This window comes from Dama dama, chromosome 18, assembly GCF_033118175.1.
Source record: "Dama dama isolate Ldn47 chromosome 18, ASM3311817v1, whole genome shotgun sequence".
Taxonomy (NCBI): domain Eukaryota; kingdom Metazoa; phylum Chordata; class Mammalia; order Artiodactyla; family Cervidae; genus Dama; species Dama dama.
Genome location: NC_083698.1, coordinates 40,840,853 through 40,864,066, shown reverse-complemented (window position 1 = coordinate 40,864,066; position 23,214 = coordinate 40,840,853). Strand labels below are relative to the sequence as shown.

Below are 23,214 nucleotides of genomic sequence, written 5' to 3'. Positions count from 1 at the left end.
GTTGGAAATAAAGTGATTAGAGATAGTCAGGAAGAAAAACAAACAATTATTATGCTGCAACATTAAATTGAAAAGCTCCCCGAGTTACTGGACCAAATCAGTAACTAAATGTCATAGGCACTAACAAGAAAGATCTCATTTTCTGGCTGTCATTTTTTTTTTTTTTTTTTAATGTTTTTTATTTTTATTTTATTTTTTTTTTTATTAGTTGGAGGCCAATCACTTCACAACATTTCAGTGGATTTTGTCATACATTGATATGAATCAGCCATGGATTTACACGTCTTCCCCATCCCGATCCCCGCTCCCACCTCCCTCTCCACCCGATTCCTCTGGGTCTTCCCAGTGCACCAGGCCGGAGCACTTGTCTCATGCATCCCACCTGGGCTGGTGATCTGTTTCACCATAGATAGTATACATGCTGTTCTTTTGAAATATCCCACCCTCACATTCTCCCACAGAGTTCAAAAGTCTGTTCTGTATTTCTGTGTCTCTTTTTCTATTTTGCATATAGGGTTATCGTTACCATCTTTCTAAATTCCATATATATGTGTTAGTATGCTGTAATGTTCTTTATCTTTCTGGCTTACTTCACTCTGTATAAGGGGCTCCAGTTTCATCCATCTCATTAGGACTGGTTCAAATGAATTCTTTTTCATGGCTGAGTAATATTCCATGGTGTATATGTACCACAGCTTCCTTATCCATTCATCTGCTGATGGGCATCTAGGTTGCTTCCATGTCCTGGCTATAATAAACAGTGCTGCGATGAACATTGGGGTGCACGTGTCTCTTTCAGATCTGGTTTCCTCAGTGTGTATGCCCAGAAGTGGGATTGCTGGGTCATATGGCAGTTCTATTTCCAGTTTTTTAAGAAATCTCCACACTGTTCTCCATAGTGGCTGTACTAGTTTGCATTCCCACCAACAGTGTAAGAGGGTTCCCTTTTCTCCACACCCTCTCCAGCATTTATTGCTTGTAGACTTTTGGATAGCAGCCATCCTGACTGGCGTGTAATGGTACCTCATTGTGGTTTTGATTTGCATTTCTCTAATAATGAGTGATGTTGAGCATCTTTTCATGTGTTTGTTTGGCTGTCATATTTTAGGGGGTTGAGAGCTGCAATCGTCAGGACAGCAGCAACAAAGAAAAATTATCTGTCTTTGCAGTAAATGACTCACAGTGGCTCTGCCACTGGTTCTAAAGGGAGAAAGAAAGACAATCATTGTCTAAGTCAAGGCAAGTGGTCGCTGGGTGAATGAAGGAGTCAAAAATATTAACAGAATACATTTCTATTGCTTCTGGATGTCTCTTTCATCGTCTCCAACAATGTGCTTTATTTTTAACACCATGAGCACATTTAAAACCAGGGAGTTAAGAAAACTTCTGACGATTGGCTTTGAGGAATAGAACTGATTCCATACCATTTTTCCACTTGGCTGTCTCTAGACCCAGATGAGCCTGTCTTCTTTTCAACAACACTTCCTGGTATAGAGCATGAATTACTGTTTTAGAATAATATAGTAAAATGTCAGAAAGTGACTAAATACCATGTGCATTAAAAAACAACAACAACAACAACACTAATTTCCAGTATCCCTGACTCATCCTTCTGGCTTACAGCCAAATGAGCATACAAAATTCATTCACTTAATATCTACTCAAATCAAATAGTTAATTTTTAGGTTTAGCTTCTGTTTGTCCTCACCAGATATACTGGAAATCATCACTGTGCTGACTGGGAAAGAGAGTCTGTTTGGGAAGGCAGGCGTCATTGATAATGTCCTCCAGGTTGAGGTAGTTTTGACAAGAACAGTCAAGTGCTGACCAGGAGCTGCTCCTGGTCTGCAGACCTATTAATGATTCCTGCACAGTGCTGGCCTAGAGTTTATTAACTGATTATTAAAATTAATTGTCAATATTTTTAAATAGGGAGATTTTACAGAAAGCTGGATTTCTAGTTTCTCTTGAAATATTTGGCTCCTCTGTCCATAGGATTCTCCAGGCAAGAATACTGGAGTGGGTTGCCATGCCCTTCTCCAGGGGATCTTCCAGACCCAGGGATCGAACCCGCGTCTCTTACGTCTCCTGCATTGGCATGTGGGTTCTTTACCACTAGCGCCACCTGGGAAGCGTCCAGTAATCAATTAGAGTTGGGCGATGCTGCCCCCATGACTGAGTATGAAATGTGCAAGGCCCCACAGTCTCAACTACTCCCCAGGATCTCCTGTACTTCCCTGATTGACTCATTTACCCGAGGAGTGAGGAGCATGCAGGGCCAAAGGGACTTGTTCAATCAGAGTCCTTGTTTCCCTTCAAGATCACCCGGTGGGTATCAGAACTCTCAGACTCTGTAACCAAGCAGACCCTGCCTGCTTTCAGGGTGTGCCTGGGTCTCTTCTCAGGACTGTCCCCTGGAAGTATGACAGCACTGCAGATGTGTGAGTCTTAAAGCATGGCCGAGGCAATGGGGTCTGTTCGTGGTAGAGCTTAGACACGTGCGCTGGAGTGTCCACAGGCACAGTGCATCCCTGCGGTGCCTGGCAGGCGGGGGCCCTTCCCATGTTAGGGGCTGGCCCACCCACAGGCATTTGATTTTATGTACTCCTGCTTTATGCTCAGCAGGGCAGACAACTTATTTAAATGCTTATAGACAAAGAATCAGGGACTGCATCTAGAACTGACAAAAAGTACAGCAGCCAGGAGCAGGAAATTCACCAGTATCCTAAATACTGACTGAACTTTTCACCCAGTTGTCAAGAAGACGTTTCCCTTTCTCAGCATCGGGCCAAGAATCATACTCTCCCTTGAAAGTGAAAGTCGCTCAGTTGTGTCCAACTCTTTGTGACCCCATGGCCTATACAGTCCATGGAATTCTCTAGGTCAGGATTCTGGAGTGGATAGTCTTTCCCTTCTCCAGGTGATCTTCCCAACCCAGGGATTGAACCCAGGTCTCCCACATTGCAGGCGGATTCTTTACCAGCTGAGCCACAAGGGAAGCTTTCCCTTAGGTGTTAGCGAAAAGATGCTGATAGCTTTAAGATGGACTCTAACAAGTTCTGATTGAGTCATAAAACTTTCTTGTACATCATCACCTCTAGATTTACACTTTATGAAACTCCTCAGAGACACTCTTCTTTCAGATGAATAGTATGTATTCAAAATAATGTGTCACTACGTTGAGCATCTCAAAGCTGAGACATATAAATATTTATACTTTCAGTGTAACAATTAAAGCCACACTTCTACTATCCTTGGGGAAAAAACAGCTAAATATTGGAGCTAGTGGCATGGATAAGACAAATCTCAAAACTAGTTTAAGGTGCAAGATCTGTGCTAAAATTATCTGATAAAATTGGATACATCATTGGATGTTTTCATCCTTTACTTCACAATTTCTCACCTTTGAGTGTCTAGTTTGCCATTGTCTAATTGAAAATTTTGCCTTTCTATCTTTAGTGTGTTATGTATGTAACATACATAATGTATATGTTAACATTTGAAGAAGGTTTCTCTGTTATTTTCATTTTTCCCAATGTAACTAACTGGTCTATATTTCTCATAATCAACTTTTTTTTTTTCCCCTCTTGAGCATCAGTTAGGAAACCACTGCCTAGGCTCTTCTGAGGTGAAGCAGGACATTTGAACAAGCCGAAGCAAGCATAAGGCTAAAGGGTATAATCTCTATGACCTTCCTTCTTTTAGCTCTTTTTCCGTTACAGTGCTCCTTTATGCAAGAAGTGGGTGACACGGCCTGTCTTCTTGTTCATCTTCTGTCTCTTCATTATTTAATTGCTCCTTTTGCCTTGGGTTTGAGCCATCTCATCATAAGTCAGGCTTGTACCCCACTGCCTTGGCTTAGGAAAGCATAATAATTTTAACCATGATAAGAACCCTAGAAATGACATCTCCATTCCCATATTCATTTGCAGCTATCTCTTCTCACTGTTGAAGAAATGGCAGCTATGAAGAAAGACTGTCTTCCTGTGCATATTTTTAAAATCTGTCCCATCCTATTTCAAGGCATTGACTTTACCATCGAAGTATCCTTTGCTGAACTTAATCGTTTTTAATACTCATAAAGCTTTCAAGGAAGAGTGGGTTGAACTAACTTGGAAACTCTTCTGGTGTGAATGAGCAGTCTGCAGTAGAACGTTTTCAAAAATTAAATGCACTTGAAATACACTTGAACGCCTAAATGAGTAAAGTTGGTAAGAACTGCATCAAAGAGCATCTTCATGGAAGTCACACAATCCACAAATTGCAAGAATACATTTTTGCAGTATTTGGCATACACTCCAATAGCTTGGGTTGATTAGAACAAAATTTAATTTGCAATGATCAGCTGGTGGCAAGAAGAGCATGAAATTATGTTGGTGCACTGGTTTTTGCACTTTCTAGTATGTTTCCTTGTAAATCAAGTACCTTCCTAATTTGTCTTTGGGTTACAGAACATATAACACAGCAAACGCTTTATTAAAAATCATTCTGGAGGGTGAGAGACAGTTAAATGTTAACCAAGCAAACACTGTCTTCCCTCCTGGCACCTTGCCCAAGGTTAAGGTATAATTCAAGGTGCTTTACTTCACTGGGTCAAGTGGTCTGCCATGAATTTCTGAAGACAAATGGCATCTCTTAGCAAAATCTCCATATGATATAAGATCTACAGCAGTCTCTATGGGTAAGGGCTAACAGTACTTCTGACTTAGCCTTTTAAGTGATGGCTCTTGTTCTAAATCTAGTTTCTAGAAGACTCAAAAGGGATTTTTAATTTGACTAGCAAACCTTATCTTTTTGAGTGGTTCAGAGCCTGTAATTAGCTGGTGGCCTTTTAAAAAATTCAAACGTGTTATGATAATAGCACATGTGGAAGAGTCCTTATGTTAGGGAGTGACATTTGCTACAGGTTGGTCTAATGTCTTTGAATTCACTGGACATGGGGTTGGTTGTAGAGTGTGGAAGGGAACTGGAAATGGTATAAAGAAAGAAGCCCTGGCTGGAAAGATGGGTCTCTGCATGATCACTGACTCACTGCAGACCACAGGGTGATCTACTGAACCCCTGGGCCTTGATTTGTCATCTGTTACATGAGCGATTTCACATTGCTCTTTCTAAGTTCCCTCCTAATTCTAGCATTGATCATTCTGCATGAGGAGCAGTAGGTAGCTAAGCAAAGAGGCCAGCAGACTCACGGGGCAGGTGACGACAGAACATCTTTGGCACCGTCACTCCTATAGTTCACAGAGCAAAGCACTTGTGGCTTGGAACTATATTCCCAATGTTACTGAGTGCTCAGATGATAAAAAAAAGTATAATGCTTGTCATGAACATAATTCTTACAAATATAAATCTTTTTTGGGGGAGTTGAGACACGGTAAAGAGAGATAAACTGAATCATCATAATATGACTAAGAGGGCTGACTTTTAAAAGTATGTCTCTGTGGATTCTTTTATGAAGCTGAGAAAACGGTTGCAAAGGGAATAATTACTTCTAATTTCTCTGTTTCGTAACTTTGGAGTTATATGAACTGTGTTTTCTCAGAGTGACATATAGCTGTATTTTTCTAAATCAGGGTAATCATTTTATTGTTACCTTTTATCAGGCTCTATAAAGGAAGCTAGTTTTCCATCCTAGTTGCCTTATCATGGTATCAAAACACTGAGGTTTTTGGCTTGTAAACACAATGAAGAACATTTTCAAAAGCTATATTTTTCACTACTATAATGTTCTTCTTATAACTAGCACCTACTAAAAAGCAAAGGGCATACACATCTTAAATTAGCCCCAGGCTTTGCTAGGAATTTTTTAATGACTCCATGAAAAATGTCAGCCGCAAAGACTGCTTAGAAATGTATTATACTAGTGAGGTGAAAATCTGCACTTTCAACTTCATTGTTACATTTGGAATATCTAGGTTGGTCTTTTCCCTCATAATATGGAAACTGATTTAAAATGTTGTCTCCAGTGTCCTGACCACGACTCACAAAGCATTACATCACCTAACACCCAACTCTTGCTGCTTGTTCAAGCTACCTACCTCCACATAGCACCTTTCTTCTCACAGTGAGGTTGACCTGCCCATTCCGGGCTGCATGGTGCATGAGGTCAATGACATAGCGGTGGGTCTTTCCAGCCACTGGAATTCCATCCACATAGACGAGCTCATCTCCTGGGTGTAGGCGGCCATCTCTGTCAGCTGAGCCCATGGCGATGACGGCTCCGATCAAAATCTACAGAAGCAGTGAGAAGAAAAGAACATTTATGTTTCAAAATTTATTTTTCCTTCCTATGTATGCATGTAGTAATTTAGTGGAAGATTTTATACTCTCTACCTGCTGAGTATGTACTTGAAAAATGAAAAATGAGAGGCTGAAAGGATGCTCTTTTAACTCTTCCAGGTTGCTAACTCCTCTTATAAAAACATGTTTTGAACTTGCTCTTCATGGCCATAAAGTCTGGGGGACACTTGCTAGCTGGCTCGTAAGTTACCACCCTTAACTCCAAATGTCTGATGCTGCTGGCACTGCACGTGGGCTCTAAAATGAAACAAGCTGGGGATGAAATCCTAGCTCCAGTTCTTTATTTGTGTGGCCATGGGCAAGGCCTTTGCACCTCTGCAAGCCTCAGTTGCTTCACCTGAAAAATGGGGAAATAAAATAATAGGACCTACTTTACGGAACTGTTGGGAGATGTAAAATAAACAGCACATGGGAAGCATTTAACTTTGCTCAGGGTGCATAGTGAGCTCTTGAAAAGTGTCAGGGCAAACTGACTGCTGTATATTATTAAATTCAGATAAAAGGTTCAAAATGCTTTTCATCTTTTAATTTTTATCTTGCTTTGAAAAGCTGGAGGTAAGGAGAAAACAAAACAAAACAAAGCAGAATTCGTGGCTGACTTTCCCTGGACTGTTCATTTCAGTTAAGTTCAGTCGCTCAGTCAAGTCTGACTCTTCATAACCCCATGGACTGCAGCATGCCGGGTTTCCCTGTCCATCGCCAGCTCCTAGAGGTTATTCAAACTCACTTCTATCGAGTCGGTGACGCCATCCGACCACCTCATCCTCTCTTGTCCCCTTCTCCTCTCACTACAATCTCTTCGAGCATCAGGGTCTTCTCAAATGAATCAGTTCTTTACATCAGTTGGCCAAAGTTTCAGCTTCAACATCAGTCCTTCCAATGAATATTCAGGACTGATTTCCTTTAGGATGGACTGGTTGCATCTCCTTGCAGTCCAAGGGACTCTCAAGAGTCTTCTCCAAAACCACAGTTCAAAAGCATCAATTCTTTGGCACTCTGCTTTCTTTAGAGTGCAACTCTCACATTCATACATGACTGCTGGAAAAACCATAGCTTTGACTAGATGGACCTTTGTTGGCAAAGCAATGTTTCTGCTTTTTAATATGCTGTCTAGGTTGGTCATAGATTTTCTTCCAAGGAGGAAGCACATTTTAATTTCATGGCTGAAGTCACCAGCTGCACTGATTTTGGAGCCCCCACCCCTGCAATAATGTCTCTCAGTTGAACAGTTTATTTACTTTAAAAACTCAGGTAAATCTCCTCCAGGGACTTCCCTGGTGATTTCAGTGGCTAAGACTCTGAGCTCCCAGTGCAGGGGGCCTGCATTCGTACCTGGTCGGGGAACTAGATCCCACATGCTGCAACTAAGCGTTCATATGCTGCAATGCAGACTGAAGATCCTGCGTACTGAAATGCAACCAAATAAATAAATAAAATAAAATAAAAGAAAAAAAATCTCCTCCAGATTTTTGCTCTGTTTCTTTGAACATCTTCTAGGAGCATATCCCTACACAAAGGATGTCCCCACTTCTGCCTGCCGCCTGCAATGCTCTGCTGTTTAAATGACAACTATACCAGGAAGTTTGGAGGTACACATTTGGGAAACATGCATACTGTCATAAATCCCTGAACTGGGGACTGCGATGAAAGGCACAACAAGGTAAGTTTTCTTACTTCCCATTAGAAACACTCCAATTGGTGTCCATTAGCAAGGCTTTTTTTTTTTTTTTCCTGTCACAGAGGAAAGACAACAGCACTAAGTATTTCAGTTTTGCTCTTAAACCTACAATTTTTCCAACTCATGGACAATAGAGTTCAAAGGAGTAGACTTTCTTTTGCCAAGCGGCTTAGGCTCACAGCATCTGAAAGCAGTGGCTATCATTAGTCTGATACTATTACAGAGGCTATATTCTAGGTTGTATTGTAAGTCTTTATAAAACGAGCCTTTGTTCACAGATTGATTTCTTTCAGGCACTAATTTCTCTCAGATCTCAGCTCTGTGGATTCCAGTTAATTTGCAGCTTGGTCCATCGTGCCCAGCAGGCTCACATGTCTTCAGGTTCGTCTTCCTACTCGGTCACACTGCTCAGTGCGGTCTGTCGGCACAGCCAGCAGATCGGAATGTCCAGGCCTTCTCAGTTAATATGTGAAATTATGGGCTGGAGAGTTTCCTTTTTCTCCTGAGGACTTCATATTCTTGGTTCACTGAATAGGAATGAAAATCCACCTTCCTCCCACCATGGCTATTTTTCCCTATTCCTGGGGGATGGGAATAGGAAAGTGGGCAGTAGGTTTGCTCCCATGTTCAATATTGGTGCTCTGATGACTGATTCATTATAGCTGTCATGGGAATCCCATTTCCAGCCTTGGATTGACTGGGCTGTGCCCATTTGCTGTAGGTCAGCAGTCAGGCAGGCTTCTGATATTTTCCATTTTCCCTTATCATTATGCCAGCCTGAATTTACAAGATTCTTTCAAAGATAGTCCAATCTATTCTTCAAAAGATTCAACCCACTATGGAGCACTTCAAAGATTTAGTAAGCGCTTTGTGCAAAAACCAGTTAAAATGAATGTTTATGTTTTTCCACAGCCCTGTGAAGAGCTGCATTTGGCTGGGTTAGCCCAAAGAAAATGCTTCAACCTTTAACTTTCCTGTGTGCCTCAGTGGGAGAGCTTACAGCTAGGCATAGAGAAAAAATGGCTAGTGAAATTCTTAGCTTAATTATCACCATTCAGTTGTAATTTTGATTCTAACTCATGAAAAGGAGTAAAAAAAATAGGTTACAACTAAGAGCTAACATTGCAATTGGGCCCTCTACAAAAATAGCAAAAACAAAATTTCACGTTGGAAAATTCTCACACCTCTCCCGCTGTGGGAAAACAGCAAAGAAATACTCTTGAAGTTATCTTCTGTATGACTAGTTTAATAGCATCCATTAAACAGAGAATTCCAGTAAAACATCTGTTTTTTCTATTTGCTTGCTGTGATATGAAGTACTCTCCTCACTAAGTAATTCATTTATCTAGCAGATATTCATGGAGTCCAGGGATGCTTCTAGGTGCTAGGAACCCTTCAGTGAACAATAAACAAAAATCCCCATCCTAAAGAGTCATTCCAGTAGTCATACAGTAAAGAAACATAAAAAAATATGCTGTGTGTTAGTAGGCATGTACTGTGGAAAAAAATACACCAAGGTAGGATGTTGGGTGGGTGTCACCTTTGTGGCTGAGGTGGGGTTAGGGCAGATTAGAGCAGGACTCATTGAGAAGCTGACATCTGAGCAAAGCCTGAAGTTCACTGGACACACTTTTTTTTAAACTTGAAGGTTTAATCTTCAATCTTCAGTTTGTTCCACCAAATCTTACAAATTCACTTATAATGTATTCAACATAATACTTCAACATAGCTTATTATATGTATTGCATAATTATTATATGTTATTATTATATATTATTGTATAATTAGATTGTATAATCCATCCTCACTTGTTTCAAAAAAAAGTTGCTATGGTTAAGAAACAAGCTTGAGTTGAGCTGAGCATGGGGACTGGAGTGGCATTAGGGCTGCTTGCTCATGAATCACATACATGAGCCACACTGGCTCCTTCCTTCAGGAGCTGCTGCCTTTGCTGGGAATAGGCTGACCACCTACACCACCTCTGCTTCTGGCTCTCACTGCTGGTGTCCTTTAGCCTTTGGCCAATGTGCACCTTCGTGCCCTGTGTTTCTCTGCTGACACAGAGCCAGCTCTGTGCATCTATTCAGGAAAGAAAATAACCCACTTTTTTCCCCTTTAATTCAAATATGCTTTGTACACTTGACACATTTGAGTGGTTTATTTCCTATCTGTCACTGGAACTTCAGGGACTAGATAATCTATGATTCTTTCTTGCACTGTAACTCATATTGACTTCCATAAATATATATATATATATATATATACACACATATATATATTCTTATGTTCATCTAAGTTCTTGAAAACATACCTCAGAATATCTGATCCTTTAAATCAGTAGTTCTCAAACTTTACAGTGCACATGAATCACACCGTGAACTTGTTAGAATTCTGCACTTACCCTGAGAGCCTGATTCTACAGGCCTGGACTGGAACTTGAGATTCCGCATGCCTACCAAGCTCCCAAGAGGTGCTGGGTGCCTCAGGTCTCTAAATCTGACACACTCTGAGCAGCAAGGTTCTGAGTGTTCTCATCTGGTCTGGTGGCCACAGAGTGATACACCGGTCATATTCTATGTTCACTGAAGGACCTTCCCTCTGGTGCCTGGCTTGAGCCTCCTGCCGCATCGCACTGGTCACTTTCCAGGTCTGCTGAGTGCAAGGCAAGGGCTCCCTAACCCGTCAGTCTGTATTTTCCTTCTGCCCTTGGTGACCCCTGGCTCCACTGGTTAGTGAGCTTTCCCAGCAAACACTCCACTCCTCACCTCCCTCTGACCTCACTGGATCCTTCAACCTCTGAGGACACTTCAGCCCCACTCATCAGCTTTCTCATTGGTCTTGAGAGAGTTCTTTATCCTGCCTCTCTTGCTTTGGCCCTGAAGGAACAACTCTGTGGAAAAACAGATCTTCCCCAACCTTCCCCCCACCACCCCCATTCTCCAAACAATTGACCTGGCCTTATCTTTTCAACTGTCTTCTCTAAAAAAGAAAGAAAAGCAAAACCTCTACAGCTCTACTTTATCTTTTTTTTTTTTTCTACTTTATCTTATAGGCTATAAGGGCACAGAACAAAATGAAGTATTTGATATGAAATAATAGCAATTCACATTCAAGTGGCTGATATCCCCGTAAGCCAGGGAGAAAACTAACACACACAAACACACACACAGAGAACAAAAACTAAGAAACAAAGAAAACCCAAACCACCTTTGCAGTCCTTTGAATTAGGCTTTAATTCTTTCCCAATACTACCTAATGTCAGTCTAAACCCAGCAAGTCTGATCTGCAGTAATTATGATCTGCCCAGGGCAACTTGACAAGGTGGCAAGCAGATTTCAGGCTCTTGCTTTCTGAAACTCTTTCACGAGTTTGCACTGGACCCTCAAGCCAAGGCCTACGTCTATCATCAGCTCTCTCTTCCCATGCACAGTTTTTCTCCACACAGGCCTTTCTCCACTGCAGTGTTTTCCAAGCCTTTTCATCTTGATGCCTTCCCATCTCTTTTCAGATCACAGCTGGAAATCTCATTTTCATTCCTTTGTGGCAATTTTTTATTTCTTTCTATTTCTATTGTTACTTAACTGTGAAAAGTATTTCCTCTTGCAGGAAAAATGCCCATACACTTTGTTTGAGCTGGGGTCCTGCTGTTCATTATTTGCCAAAAGCTGTGCTGTCGTGTTTAATGTGCACCATGAGATGTCAATACCATTTCATCTACATGGAGGCAGAAACCCGTTTGATATAATTTATGAGACCTCCTGTGGTTCGGGACCAAGTCACCTCACATGCCTCTCCCTTTGTAGCACAATAGCAACTAAATGAGGCTAGTGCATTTTGTTTGCATGTTATCTCTGGACTTACAGCTGAGGAAAGCAGGAAGAAAAGGCACACGGGAGATCTTTATGGTAGACTCACCTTTCCTGACATGGTCTTTCAGAGGTGCAACATTCTGGCCTTCAAGACAGTACATTCTGGCTTTGAATGCAACAGGGAGATTGAGGCTTCTACTTTATGGTTTAACTGTAAAATTGTAACTTGCAGCCTGATTGTGTTTTAAATTATTCAAATGAAAGAATAAACCAGAGTAAATCCAAATAAATGCAATAAGGATAATCAGCAAAACCTGTTATCTGAGGAGGCTTGTCATAAATACTGGATGCCCGCCCACTGGAGGGGAGAAAGGACAGGGAACACAAAGGTAATGTTCAGAAGGGTTGGGAACCTGAGATCCTGTCTTCTCACCCAGTAGAAAGCTGTCCTGAGGCTGGATGGTGACCATACTGCATTCACACACCTGAGCCTCATTCTGAGCAATATGTGTTTCATTTGGGTAACAATTCCATCGCTTCTGTTGTTATTGCTTTTGCGCCATGCTAAGTTCAACTAGGCCTTTCCCTTCTCGAACCAGCTGATGCTATGCCTTCCCTGTGACTTAGTCATGCAATCCCTTCTACCTCTGAAGAGGGCGAGATGTGTGAAGGGAAAACGGTGTTGTGAATATGGTGCTAGTTTACCCACAAAGCAGACAAGCATGAGCCTATAGGGGTAGGAGTGTCCAGCAAAGTAAGTGTAAGAATTGTATATCTCAAAGACTGCATTGAAGTAAGCATTATGAGAAGAACTGGAACTCTGTTATTTCCCCCTACATTTATTTTGCAGTTTAATCTTATATTTGCATTGATATATAGGAAAGGACTTGATTGTATTTCAGGGCCTAAAGACCATTTATGAACTTTTTATGAACCTGACTCAGTCTTGTGTGTGTATTAGTCGCTCGCTCATGTTTGACTCTTTGCAACCCCATGTACTGTAGCCACCTAGGCTCCTCTGTCCATGGAATTCTCCAGGCAAGAATACTGGCGTGGGTAGGCATTCTCTTCTCCAAGGAATCTTCCCAATCCAGGGGTTGAACCCAGATCTCCTTCATTGCAGGCAGATTCTTTACCGTCTGAGTCACTAGGGAAGTCCAACTTAGTCATACTAGGTACGATTTAAGGTACATCCTTTGTATCATAAAACACAATGAGTGTTTTATGGCTGTTATTTTAATACATGGTCAGAAGTCTAGCTTTGCTGTTTTTTTTTTCCTGTATATTAATGAACTCTGTTATTTTATATTTTCACTCAGATGTATTTATACAGAATTTCTTCAGAGCCCTTTCCAAATTCCCAATATTATGCCAACTAAAGCTGAGTTCGTGAACATCCTCTAACTGTAATCACCTAATTAAAATCTGGTGAGACTCTGCAGTGTTGAACTTGATTTTACTTATGTTGATCCCCACATTTTCTCTCCCCTGTAGTTCTGATTGAAAACATACACAGTTCTGTGGTTCTGAGTCATCTCCTCACATACATCTTCTGTCATATTGCATGTTTATCTGTGAGCTGCTGCCCAAAGAGACTGGGTATCCAATACAATTAAATAACTGAAATATTCAAGAGGAATCCGATCCCTTCTAAGAAAGAGTAATGTCTCTCTCTTAATGAAATGTGCATTGATGTATGATGATTTACTGGCATGGAAACACTGGCAAGTTTTGGAAACTTAAATAGCAAGAAACACAAATCTCATAAATTTTTATGTGAATCCTAAAAGACTTCCTTTTTCATATTACACTGAATGATATTTCACCTCAGCCATACATATACAATATAACCCAAAGTGTAGAAATAAAGATAATTCAACTCACAGGCTGTCCAGGCTCATCTCCCCCGAGGATTCTAAAGCCAAATCCAGACTCCATCCTGCGAAGGTGAACATCCAGCTCCTTATAATCTGGACCTGGCATAAAGGAGATCCCATTGAGTAATGAATCCTGCCTCTTCCCTACCCCCTGGGGAACTGGACACACCAATGATAAATTAATTTTTTGGATGTGATTGATGAGAGTGCTGTTAAGAGTCAGTGACGAGCACAGAAATAAAAAAATATATATATATATGGTGACAAAAAAGTACGCATTCCAAAATTAGGTAGTCTCTGGATTAACAGTGACCAGCCAAGGACATTACTAGCATATTGCCATAGGCAGAAAGAGCACACACATTTTCTGAGTCAGGAAAAAAAAAAAAAAAATCAATGCCTCTGTAATTCTTTATTTTCTTGAAATCATTGAGATTGCCCTCGAAGATTGGCTGCCACTTTGGGGACGTTACTCTGACTAGGATGGTTGTCTTAGAAGTATGAGAGAACAGATGGTGATGCCCCGGAACTACCTGGTGAAGGATAGTCTAGTAATTTACTAATAGCTGTTTATGATTTGATGTGTCTCACTTAGAGTGTGTGTGTGTGTGCACGCACGTGCAGGCTGAGGGGTATAAACTTACACCTAATAGAAGCTGTCTCTTTTAAAATCATTAAAGTTAGAAAACATAAAATTGAAACTGTTCTCTATTGAGGTCTGAGTGTAGTTTTAATTTCCTGAAAAGCTCCTTCAGGTTTCTCATAACTTATTAGTAGAAATTTACCTGAGTCTAAGTGAACTCTTATCCCTCAAACATATTAAAATGTGGAAGCCACTAGTAGATTGACTGCTGACTTCATAAACACATTCAAAATAAAGCTGACGAGGGATACTTTTCTGTAGTTAGCCGAAAGAACGGAAATGTACTGAAAAATAAGATGAGAAATTCCTCTGAATGTCATTTTCAATTCTAGAAAAAACAAGCTAAAACCATAAGAAACCTTTTGACTTTTAAAGGAGCATGTGATTTAAATAGGATTTAAGCTTCTCCCTTTCCCCTGGCCCTTTGAATCTTCTTCAAGGGCAAATGTCTCAATTACGACTGGATTGTGCATACTTTCAAAACCACTGTTAGGATGTTAATCAATAATCAGCAACTTTGGGGAATACTTATTAATACCATCCTTTGCTTAAGAAGTATTTGTGATCTCTGGGCCTTAATGGTTTAAAGAAAGTATTAAAACTGACAGAAGCAATTATTCAGTTAAATGTTAAATTCTTATTATTTAATCAGGATGGTTCTGGAAATTGGGATTGACTTCAGATGAGACTCCTCAAGGGACAGGAAGCTATGTCTTAGTCATTTGGACATATGGTCATAGTCATAGTTGGTGATGGCCTGGCAATCTTTTCTAGAGTCTATAGTAAGTGAAGCTGCTAAAGTGAAACGGTAAGCAAAGTACAATGATATGGGGCTTGCCTTTGTGTCCGCCCACCTGGCTGTCATTTCCCAGTGATATGTGGAAGGCAAGTCACTTACTTCTGAAATTTAGGCACAAGCTTGTGTCTAGTGCTCTCAAGGGGAAAAAAAAAAGCTGAATCAAGCACCTATGTACATATGTATATATCACCCAAGACTATGACTTTCACGTCCTTTTATGGCCAGATGCATGTATAACCAAAGGCTTTCCCAGTCAACGATGAATATAAAACTCAAAGAGTAATAACCAACTGCATTTCCACATCCATTAGTCATCCTTTATGAATTGTATAATCATTCATATTTGAAAGATAAGACAATTTAGCAGAATTAAGTTCCTATTAAACAGTTAATTAGACTCATGTGGTAAAAGGAAAATGAAACTTTTGCCCTATACTCTACAAGTCTCAATTGACTTTTGAGCTCAGTTTATCCCGAGGTCTAGAACATCATATATGAAATCACATATTGGGGAGTGTGCTAAAACTTCAGGGCTCTGGAGCAGGTGGAGCGGCCCTATGAAACCATAGCAGGTATCATTACTCCTCCCAAGGGAGGCGGAAAGGCAAAGGGAGACGACAGACAATGCCCAGCCACTATTTAAACCTCCAAAATTTGGTTATGGTATGACTGCTCACATCAATCTCTTCTCCAGGTTACTTTAGGCTTAGTGGACTCTAGACCATATATAAATAAAAATTACAAAGAGAGCATGATATACTTTTGTCACTTAAAACAACAGAGCTAGCATGTTAAACCAGAACCCACCATCTAATTGTAGATATTCTCATTTTTGCATTGCTGCTGAGTATGATGAGAAATTGTTTCTCCAGTGGCTTCAGCACCAATCCATATCGCATGAGGAGCTCTAAAAGGAGTTTACTGTGTGATCCGTTTTATTTGCTAAGTGAAACTTTCCCCCAAGGAAATGCTGAAATTGTAACAGTCCCAGTAATGGAATTTTGAGATATGCCAATGTACAGGGGAGTTGTCTTGTGTCAGAGAATCCTGTGATTCCTGGGAGATTTGGAAAGTTTTTCCTTAATGAATGATTCAGGATTCTTTTTTAATTAGGAGAAAAATACAGATGTTTGCTAGTTCGTTTTATTTAACTCTGAAGAAGTAAGCAGAGCACATATTTTCTTTTCCCTGTTCTTTGTGTGCACTTTGGTGACATTCCGGTCTCTTGACTATTGCTCTGACTGCTCTGATTTCAAACCTGGGGCAAAACACGCCAACCATGTCATCTTCACCTTCCATTCTTCCAGGCCGAGATGGCTAGTTTCATGGTACATGTACGCATAGAGAGAGGCAAAGAGAGACCCATTAGAGAAGTCTGCCACAGATGTGATTTAGTTTTTATTTTTTGGTTAATTTTGGAACACAGACTCAGAGGCTGCAGGGCATAGAAATCTAAGAGAAATAGTCAACTGGATAAAAAAGTTTAAATGATAGATTGTGCCTAAGGCAGTAGTATTTTGTGTGTGTTTAAGGAAAATAAGAGCTTTCAGAAAGACACTTTTTCTTTGGTTTCTCCTTCCTTCCCCCTACCCATTTGAGTCTGGCTTTAGAAAGTAACTAAAATTACACACACAAAGCTTGAAACGTTACTTTTCCTCCCCACTTTGTTAGCTCTCTTGAAAGATTATGATGTTTCTGATAGTTTTCTTCAGTTGCTCTTCTGGTGTGATGACATGTTTAAAATGACTGTAACATGCTTTATCTCTTCCCCTGTCAGTGTAAAGACTTAAAGCAAAGAAATTCAAGGGCCAGTCCTCATCCCACTGTTTCACAATCCTCACTTCTCTCTCCAGTTGGTTTACAAACCATGCACCTAGCAGGTTGTTAGATGAGGGGGTTGGGTGAACACTCAGTGGGACCTGAGTCACTCGATGTCACTCAGTCATGCCCCCACCAACATTCTTTTTTTCTTTCTTTTCTGCCTTATTTTTCTGTATTTGCACTCTTTTTCTTCCCTTATTTTTCCTCCTCTTCTTTCTGTTTGTGAAACCATGAGAGGTGTTCTCAGGCATGGCTTGGTGCAACTCAAGATGAGGCAGTGGTTGTGAAGAAATGGACTAAAAGAGTCAGAAAACTCTTTGGATACTGGTGTTCAATGGCTAGCCATGGCCAGTGTTGCTGGTTCTTTAGAGGTAGGTCTTGGGATCCTCAGGCATTATGAAATAAAACATCTGAAGATCCTTGTCCCAGGTGGGACTTTGCACGACCTCTGGGACAAGTTATGGTGATGGAATTTACAAGTACTGATTAATCCTGGGATCTCACTAATATTGAAAAAACTACATCCAGATAGCAGGGCAACCTCTGTCATAATAAATAAAAGCAGCATTCCAAAAGCTGATTCTTATTTTGCATTAAGACTCCAGGAAGACTTCACATGCTATATGTACCCTTGGTCTAGCTTCTGAAAGACATGGCTTCATGCACAGTTTCAGGGAAAAGGATGGGCAACTGAACACAACTGATTAATTTTGTGAACATATTCAAGCTTCAAAAATGCAAAGAATGGCATTTTTATGGATTAACTTGGCACATGGGATGCTGCTGTAAACATGTCAATTAAATTCTGGTACTTGAATCCCCTTTCATGTTTTAATTAAACATAAGCACCACGGGCTTATTACCACAGTCTGGCACAGAGAATGAATTCATTCCATATTTTTTCTACTGGAAAAAATGTTATTTATTTATTTATTTTTTTGCTTTTCCTCATAAAGAAATCTAGGAAAGACAGTACTAGGAAGAAATCAAAGGTGGTTTCCAAAGAACTCCAGATACAGAATAAGTTAAACAGGAATTAAATAACTTTTATTGCTCATATCTAACATTACCAGATCAATAACTAATACATAGCTGCCTTAAAAGAATCACTTCTCTCCGCTTTTTTTTCTCTTTATAACCTTTGGTGATATGAACATGACCAGACATGGTTTAGCCATAGTAGAAGCCATCTCCCATTCTGCATATGGTTCTCTTCAAATAACCAGAATTTTAAAATTAAGTCAGATTTTTCCCATCCTGAATACTCCCCTGCTCTCCCCATCCTTTTCTCTCTTGGACACAAGCCTTCCCTCTTTCCTCTCTGACTTAGTCCTGCCAGTCTGGTTTCTGTGCTCTTGGCATTACTGAACTGCTCTAAGGTCATTGATGACATCCTAACGACCAAATCCAAAGGCCATTTTTTCTTTGTTCATTCTGCTTGATTTCTATGTCTCATTTAATACTGTCGACAAACCCTTTATGATCCTGGATTTCTTTTGTTTCTAAACAAGAAAAAAGATCTCCTTCCAGAAGCGATTTCTAGTCTTGGTTTCTGTGATATTCCATACCTTGGTTTTCTTGTCTTTGGGTGGAGCTGTCCACTCAAAGGTCCTGACTATGGATTCATTGTTTCTTCTTAACATTCTACCCTGGTGATGGCATAATTATCTTTGTTTGTTTATAATATTCCATTATGAATAGCCTGCACGAGTTGCTAAATAAATGTGTCTTAAATTTAATTGTTTCCAATCTAGTGAACCTGATAAACCATAACACTATTCTATTGAGATTTCACTTAGCTTCCTAATTACATTAGGACTTCCTATCATTAATTTTGCCTAGGGCATCTTATTCAGTTAAAGTTAGCAAAATAACTTACAATTATAATAAACAGATCCAAGTCAAAATCATGACAAATAGCTTGGTGAAGAGCTTTTTATAAATATGAGAAGTAGTATAGAAGATCTATTTATTTTGGATGAAGTCATAATTTTCCAGAATAGTTTCCTAACTTGTGTGGACACTTAACAAAATATTTGGATTGGTTCTTAACCTGAAAATCTGGATTGCATGGTAGTATAATACACTCAAACTATATTAAAACTTTCCTCTTTCAAGTAATACATATTTTGGAATCATTTTGCCTATATATCAAGGTTATCTAAGTTATTACATAAACATAGTTCTTCTCTTTCTTCTTTTGGTTTTAAATAAAGTGCATTCAGAAGCTGAGAAATGCAGAAAATGTGCTTATTGTGGCCATAAGCTAAGATTCAGAATCTCAAATGAAATCTTGCCTTCATTTTGCACCTGTAATTACTAGGTCTCATTTTCCCTCTGGTTCTAAGATACTCTTAAAAACTACAAGGATTTTATAGTTGGTATAAAATATATATTATTATATATAAATTATGTTAAATTTATAATATATATAATTATGTTTTTAAAAATTTCAGACAAAGCTAAACCAAATACTTTATACATTATCTGAGGACAAAATGCTGAGCAATATCTTCCATATTTCCTACAAATCCAAAAAAATGACATGGAAACTTATAGAATGAAATGATCTCAAGCACATATATTCTCCAAGGGGTGTTAGAACATGCTGAGATGGATAATGAGCTGTCATCATGGAAACACTCTAGAGATGTGTGTTGTGAGCCCACAGACCTGAAATAGTACTATTATTATGAAACATTATTTTCTACAATTGTTTCAGTATTCTGGCTTTCAATCCAGTGGTCTAAACAGCTGTTCAAAGTACTTCTTAAGAGTAAGAAGATCTAAATCTTCCTTTTCTTCATTTCCGTAAAACTAAATATTTCAGCCTAAACCAAATTAATAAACATTTTTTTCAGATTAGGTCAAAAATATTTAAGTAATTTAATTATTACTAAAAGCTCTTAAGCTTGAAACTATTCTAACTTAAAATACTATCAAATGTAGCACTTTATAACTGGCATGGTTTAAAAAAATGGTTATCAGTATTTAACTGATGTGAAAATAATTTCATTCTACATTAGCAAAATTTCTAGTCGTTTTTAAGTAAAGTAATTTCTAGTAAGTCTTATGGAAATGTCTAAATTGCAAATCTTTTGAGATACTCTAGCTTATTTCAATTATCTAGTCCAGTGCTTTTCAATATAAACAAAATGCAAGCTACACAGGTTATTTAAGTCTAGTAGCCATATTTTAGAAAGCAAAAAGAAACAGATACAATTTTAATAATATGCTTAACCTAACATATCCAAAATACTATTTAAGTACTAACACAAAAATAATTAGTGAGATATCATACATCTTTTTTTCTTTATTTTTGGTACTAAGTTTTTGAAATTCAGTGTGGATCTTACACACTTCCTACAGGACATCCAGACTCAGAGGGGCCACATTTCAAGCACCTAGTAGCCACAAGTGTCTAGAAGCTTCTCAACTGGACAGCATGATTTAGTTAATCTGATAGCTTCCTTTGGTACCTGTTTTTTTTAATCTAGTCTTTTACTAAAGCATTTTATGAATGAACTTAATGAATAAATGATTGTTTTCTTTTGACTTTTGTTTGTTTCCTTGGCTGCCATATAGGTCAAATTTGGTGAGACTTGCCCTCTACCTTAAATATATGCTTATGTGGGTGAGTGAAATTAGCATGGTGATTATATACTAAAAAACTGATACTTCTCAGAAGAATGATTTGTTACACAAAATGGAAGACATTTCATTCACAGGACTGTGAGTACTGAAGAATACTTGCCAGAAGAATCCATTCGAAAACTGGTCCTTGGTGGCACTTGTTCTGGATGGGAAAATGGGGAATTAAAATGGAAATTCATTTATGGCATTTAAAAATTCATCTTTTTTTCTTTTTTTTGGTTGTAATTAGAACTCACCCCCAGTCTTTTTCTTGTGTTTCATGATTTTTTCTCTAAAATCCATGGAGTTAATGGACAGATTTACCCTGTTTTACATATATGAATATGTCAATAAATGTATCTCTTTTACATGCAGGCAAATGCCTGAATTCTTTTAGATCAGAATGGAAAAAAAAGAATCACCATTTCCAAAGATTAAGCTTTGATTCTGATGATAAGAATGCTGATTTGAAAGTAAAGTCAATCCAGAACCCAAAATATGCACACAATAAATAAAGATCTTTGAAATCACATTATGATATTGTGTCACCAAATATCAAAATGGAAAGTGAAAAGTTCAATCAATGATTATGCTGATTTATGTACACCAGTCCAAATATTTTGATCCTTATAATTATTTGGATAGTTGAAGTTATGTATAAATAGTTGAATAAAATTGGTTTATTTTAGCAATAGGGATCCTTCATGAGAACTATGATACCACAACATGTTACATATAACATAAAAGTTTATGGACAAGAGTGTAAATTACTATATATATTCTATAATGTGCATATGAAATACTATGGAAAAAATGGGTATTTTATCATTAAATTAAAAAAATTAGAAGACCAAGTTCTGATTGCTTTCTTACTGAGCTTTGTTTGCTTCACTATGCAATGCTGAAAATGAAATAGAAGCCTCTTGAGGGCGATGACAAGGCTTCCCCAGGGTACCCCACACAGCTAGTCTCACTGCTGTGGGGAGAATGAAACTCCCTGCTAGGCAATCTGCATTTTCACAGGAAATTAGCTCTCCAGCAAAACTGTTATTGTTTAAAAAACCTCCCTGTTTAGTGTAACTGCTTAGGATTATGAATTGAGAAATATTCTTTCATCATAAAGATGGAGCTATAACAGGGATGGAAGACTGTGCCCTTCTAAACACCTCCGTTAGTTGTAACGGTGACACCATAATCTTTATACTATCATAATCTCACTAGGACCTACTTGTCATTCAGCAATCACACTCAGTTTACTGCAGCCCCGATGGTCTCATTTTTAATCATGAAAGTACTCTGGGTTACATTGTCAACTTGTGCTACCACCAAAATGCTCTGACAAACTAACTTCCAATCAAGGACTTATTTTAGAATTTACTTCTTGAATTTCCATCCCCTTTTATCCCCTGCCTGAGTCCCAGAGCATTAAGTTTTAAACTAGTGAATTAAATGAATTTATAAGCTATCAGACTGAATCTAATTTCTAAAATACAGGGGAAAAACAACTCTCCAACCTGACTTTTATTTCACTATCATTATTACTTAGCTATTTCTTTCTCTATTAAAAGGAACCTGTTAGAAATATAATACCATAGTTATTTACAAAGTTACTGAAAAATATTATTTTTGAAGTTAGACTTTCAAAATAAAATTTACATATGAAAAACAGCAAGCACACTTAACTGGATTTACTGACTCCTTTACCAACATACTCTAACTGCAAAGTGACGTACAATGTGATATATCAGAAACTCCAGCTGAAAGGCAATTTTTTTTCACAGACTAAACCATAACATAAATTATATTAAAGACAGCAATAATGATTTTCCTGAACAAGGTACAGGAAATTAACCTTCATTGTACAGTTGTGGACTTTTTTTAATGCTCATTTCCCCCATGGAGTGTTTTTTTTTCTTTTTTAATTTTATTTCTGACTGTGCTGTATGACATATGAGATCATAGTTCCCTGACCAGGGACTGAACCTGCATGCCCTGCATTGGAAGCATAGAGTGCTAACCACTGCATTGCCAAGAAAGTCCCAATAGAGGATATTTTAAGTGATGATGTTATTAAATTTTCCTGGTCTTCTTATGATTCTAATGTTAAACTCACTTGTAAAAGTGTCTCAACATTTACACATAATATTATTTTGATTTTTCACTAAAATAAGGTAGTGTTCCAGAGGACATTTGCGGGTGGTACTGGACTACCCACAGGCCACTGGACATCAGCAATGTCCAAGCACATGTGGTCAGTGCTTGATCTAGCTGTGTTCAGACATGTGGATGTTCTAGAAACCAAGGTAGCTGTTTATGATTACCGAATAGCTGCCTGCTACTATGGAAGCCACCACTCTATCTAAACCTTCCCTAGACTATTGGTGTTTCCAGTTTGACTGTATTGAGTATTTAGTCACAAGGGCAGAGGAGACTGGAGAGAAGAAGGCTCACGCAGAAGCACTTGCACGGGCTGTGGAGCTCTGGCTCTGAGCTCAGTACATCTTGTGCATCTACCTTGTGTGCTGTGGTTCACACCATTGGTTTCCATTTAGGGTCTCAAGTGATGTGCTGCAGTGAATAATATTTTTACACTACCCCAGCTTTCCAAATGGCTCTGCCATTAGGATGGGAGACACTGCTAACTACAACCCTTG

The 23,214-nt window shown here is 38.9% G+C and overlaps 1 protein-coding gene across 3 annotated transcripts in view; it reads right to left on the bottom strand.

The window, feature by feature from the left end:
* The window catches only part of MAGI2 (membrane associated guanylate kinase, WW and PDZ domain containing 2), a 1,418,975-nt gene that overhangs the window by 157,014 nt on the left and 1,238,747 nt on the right, over nucleotides 1-23,214 (bottom strand). For 2 of the 3 annotated variants that reach the window (XM_061165155.1, XM_061165156.1), the window contains exons 13-14: nucleotides 13,672-13,763; nucleotides 6,039-6,231 (exon numbers count right to left, since the gene is read on the bottom strand). In XM_061165155.1, coding sequence (XP_061021138.1) covers nucleotides 6,039-6,231; nucleotides 13,672-13,763 — 285 coding nt within the window. Of the gene's footprint in view, nucleotides 1-6,038; nucleotides 6,232-13,671; nucleotides 13,764-20,681; nucleotides 20,724-23,214 lie in introns of all 3 variants that reach the window. The other variant, XM_061165157.1, reaches the window with a different exon arrangement.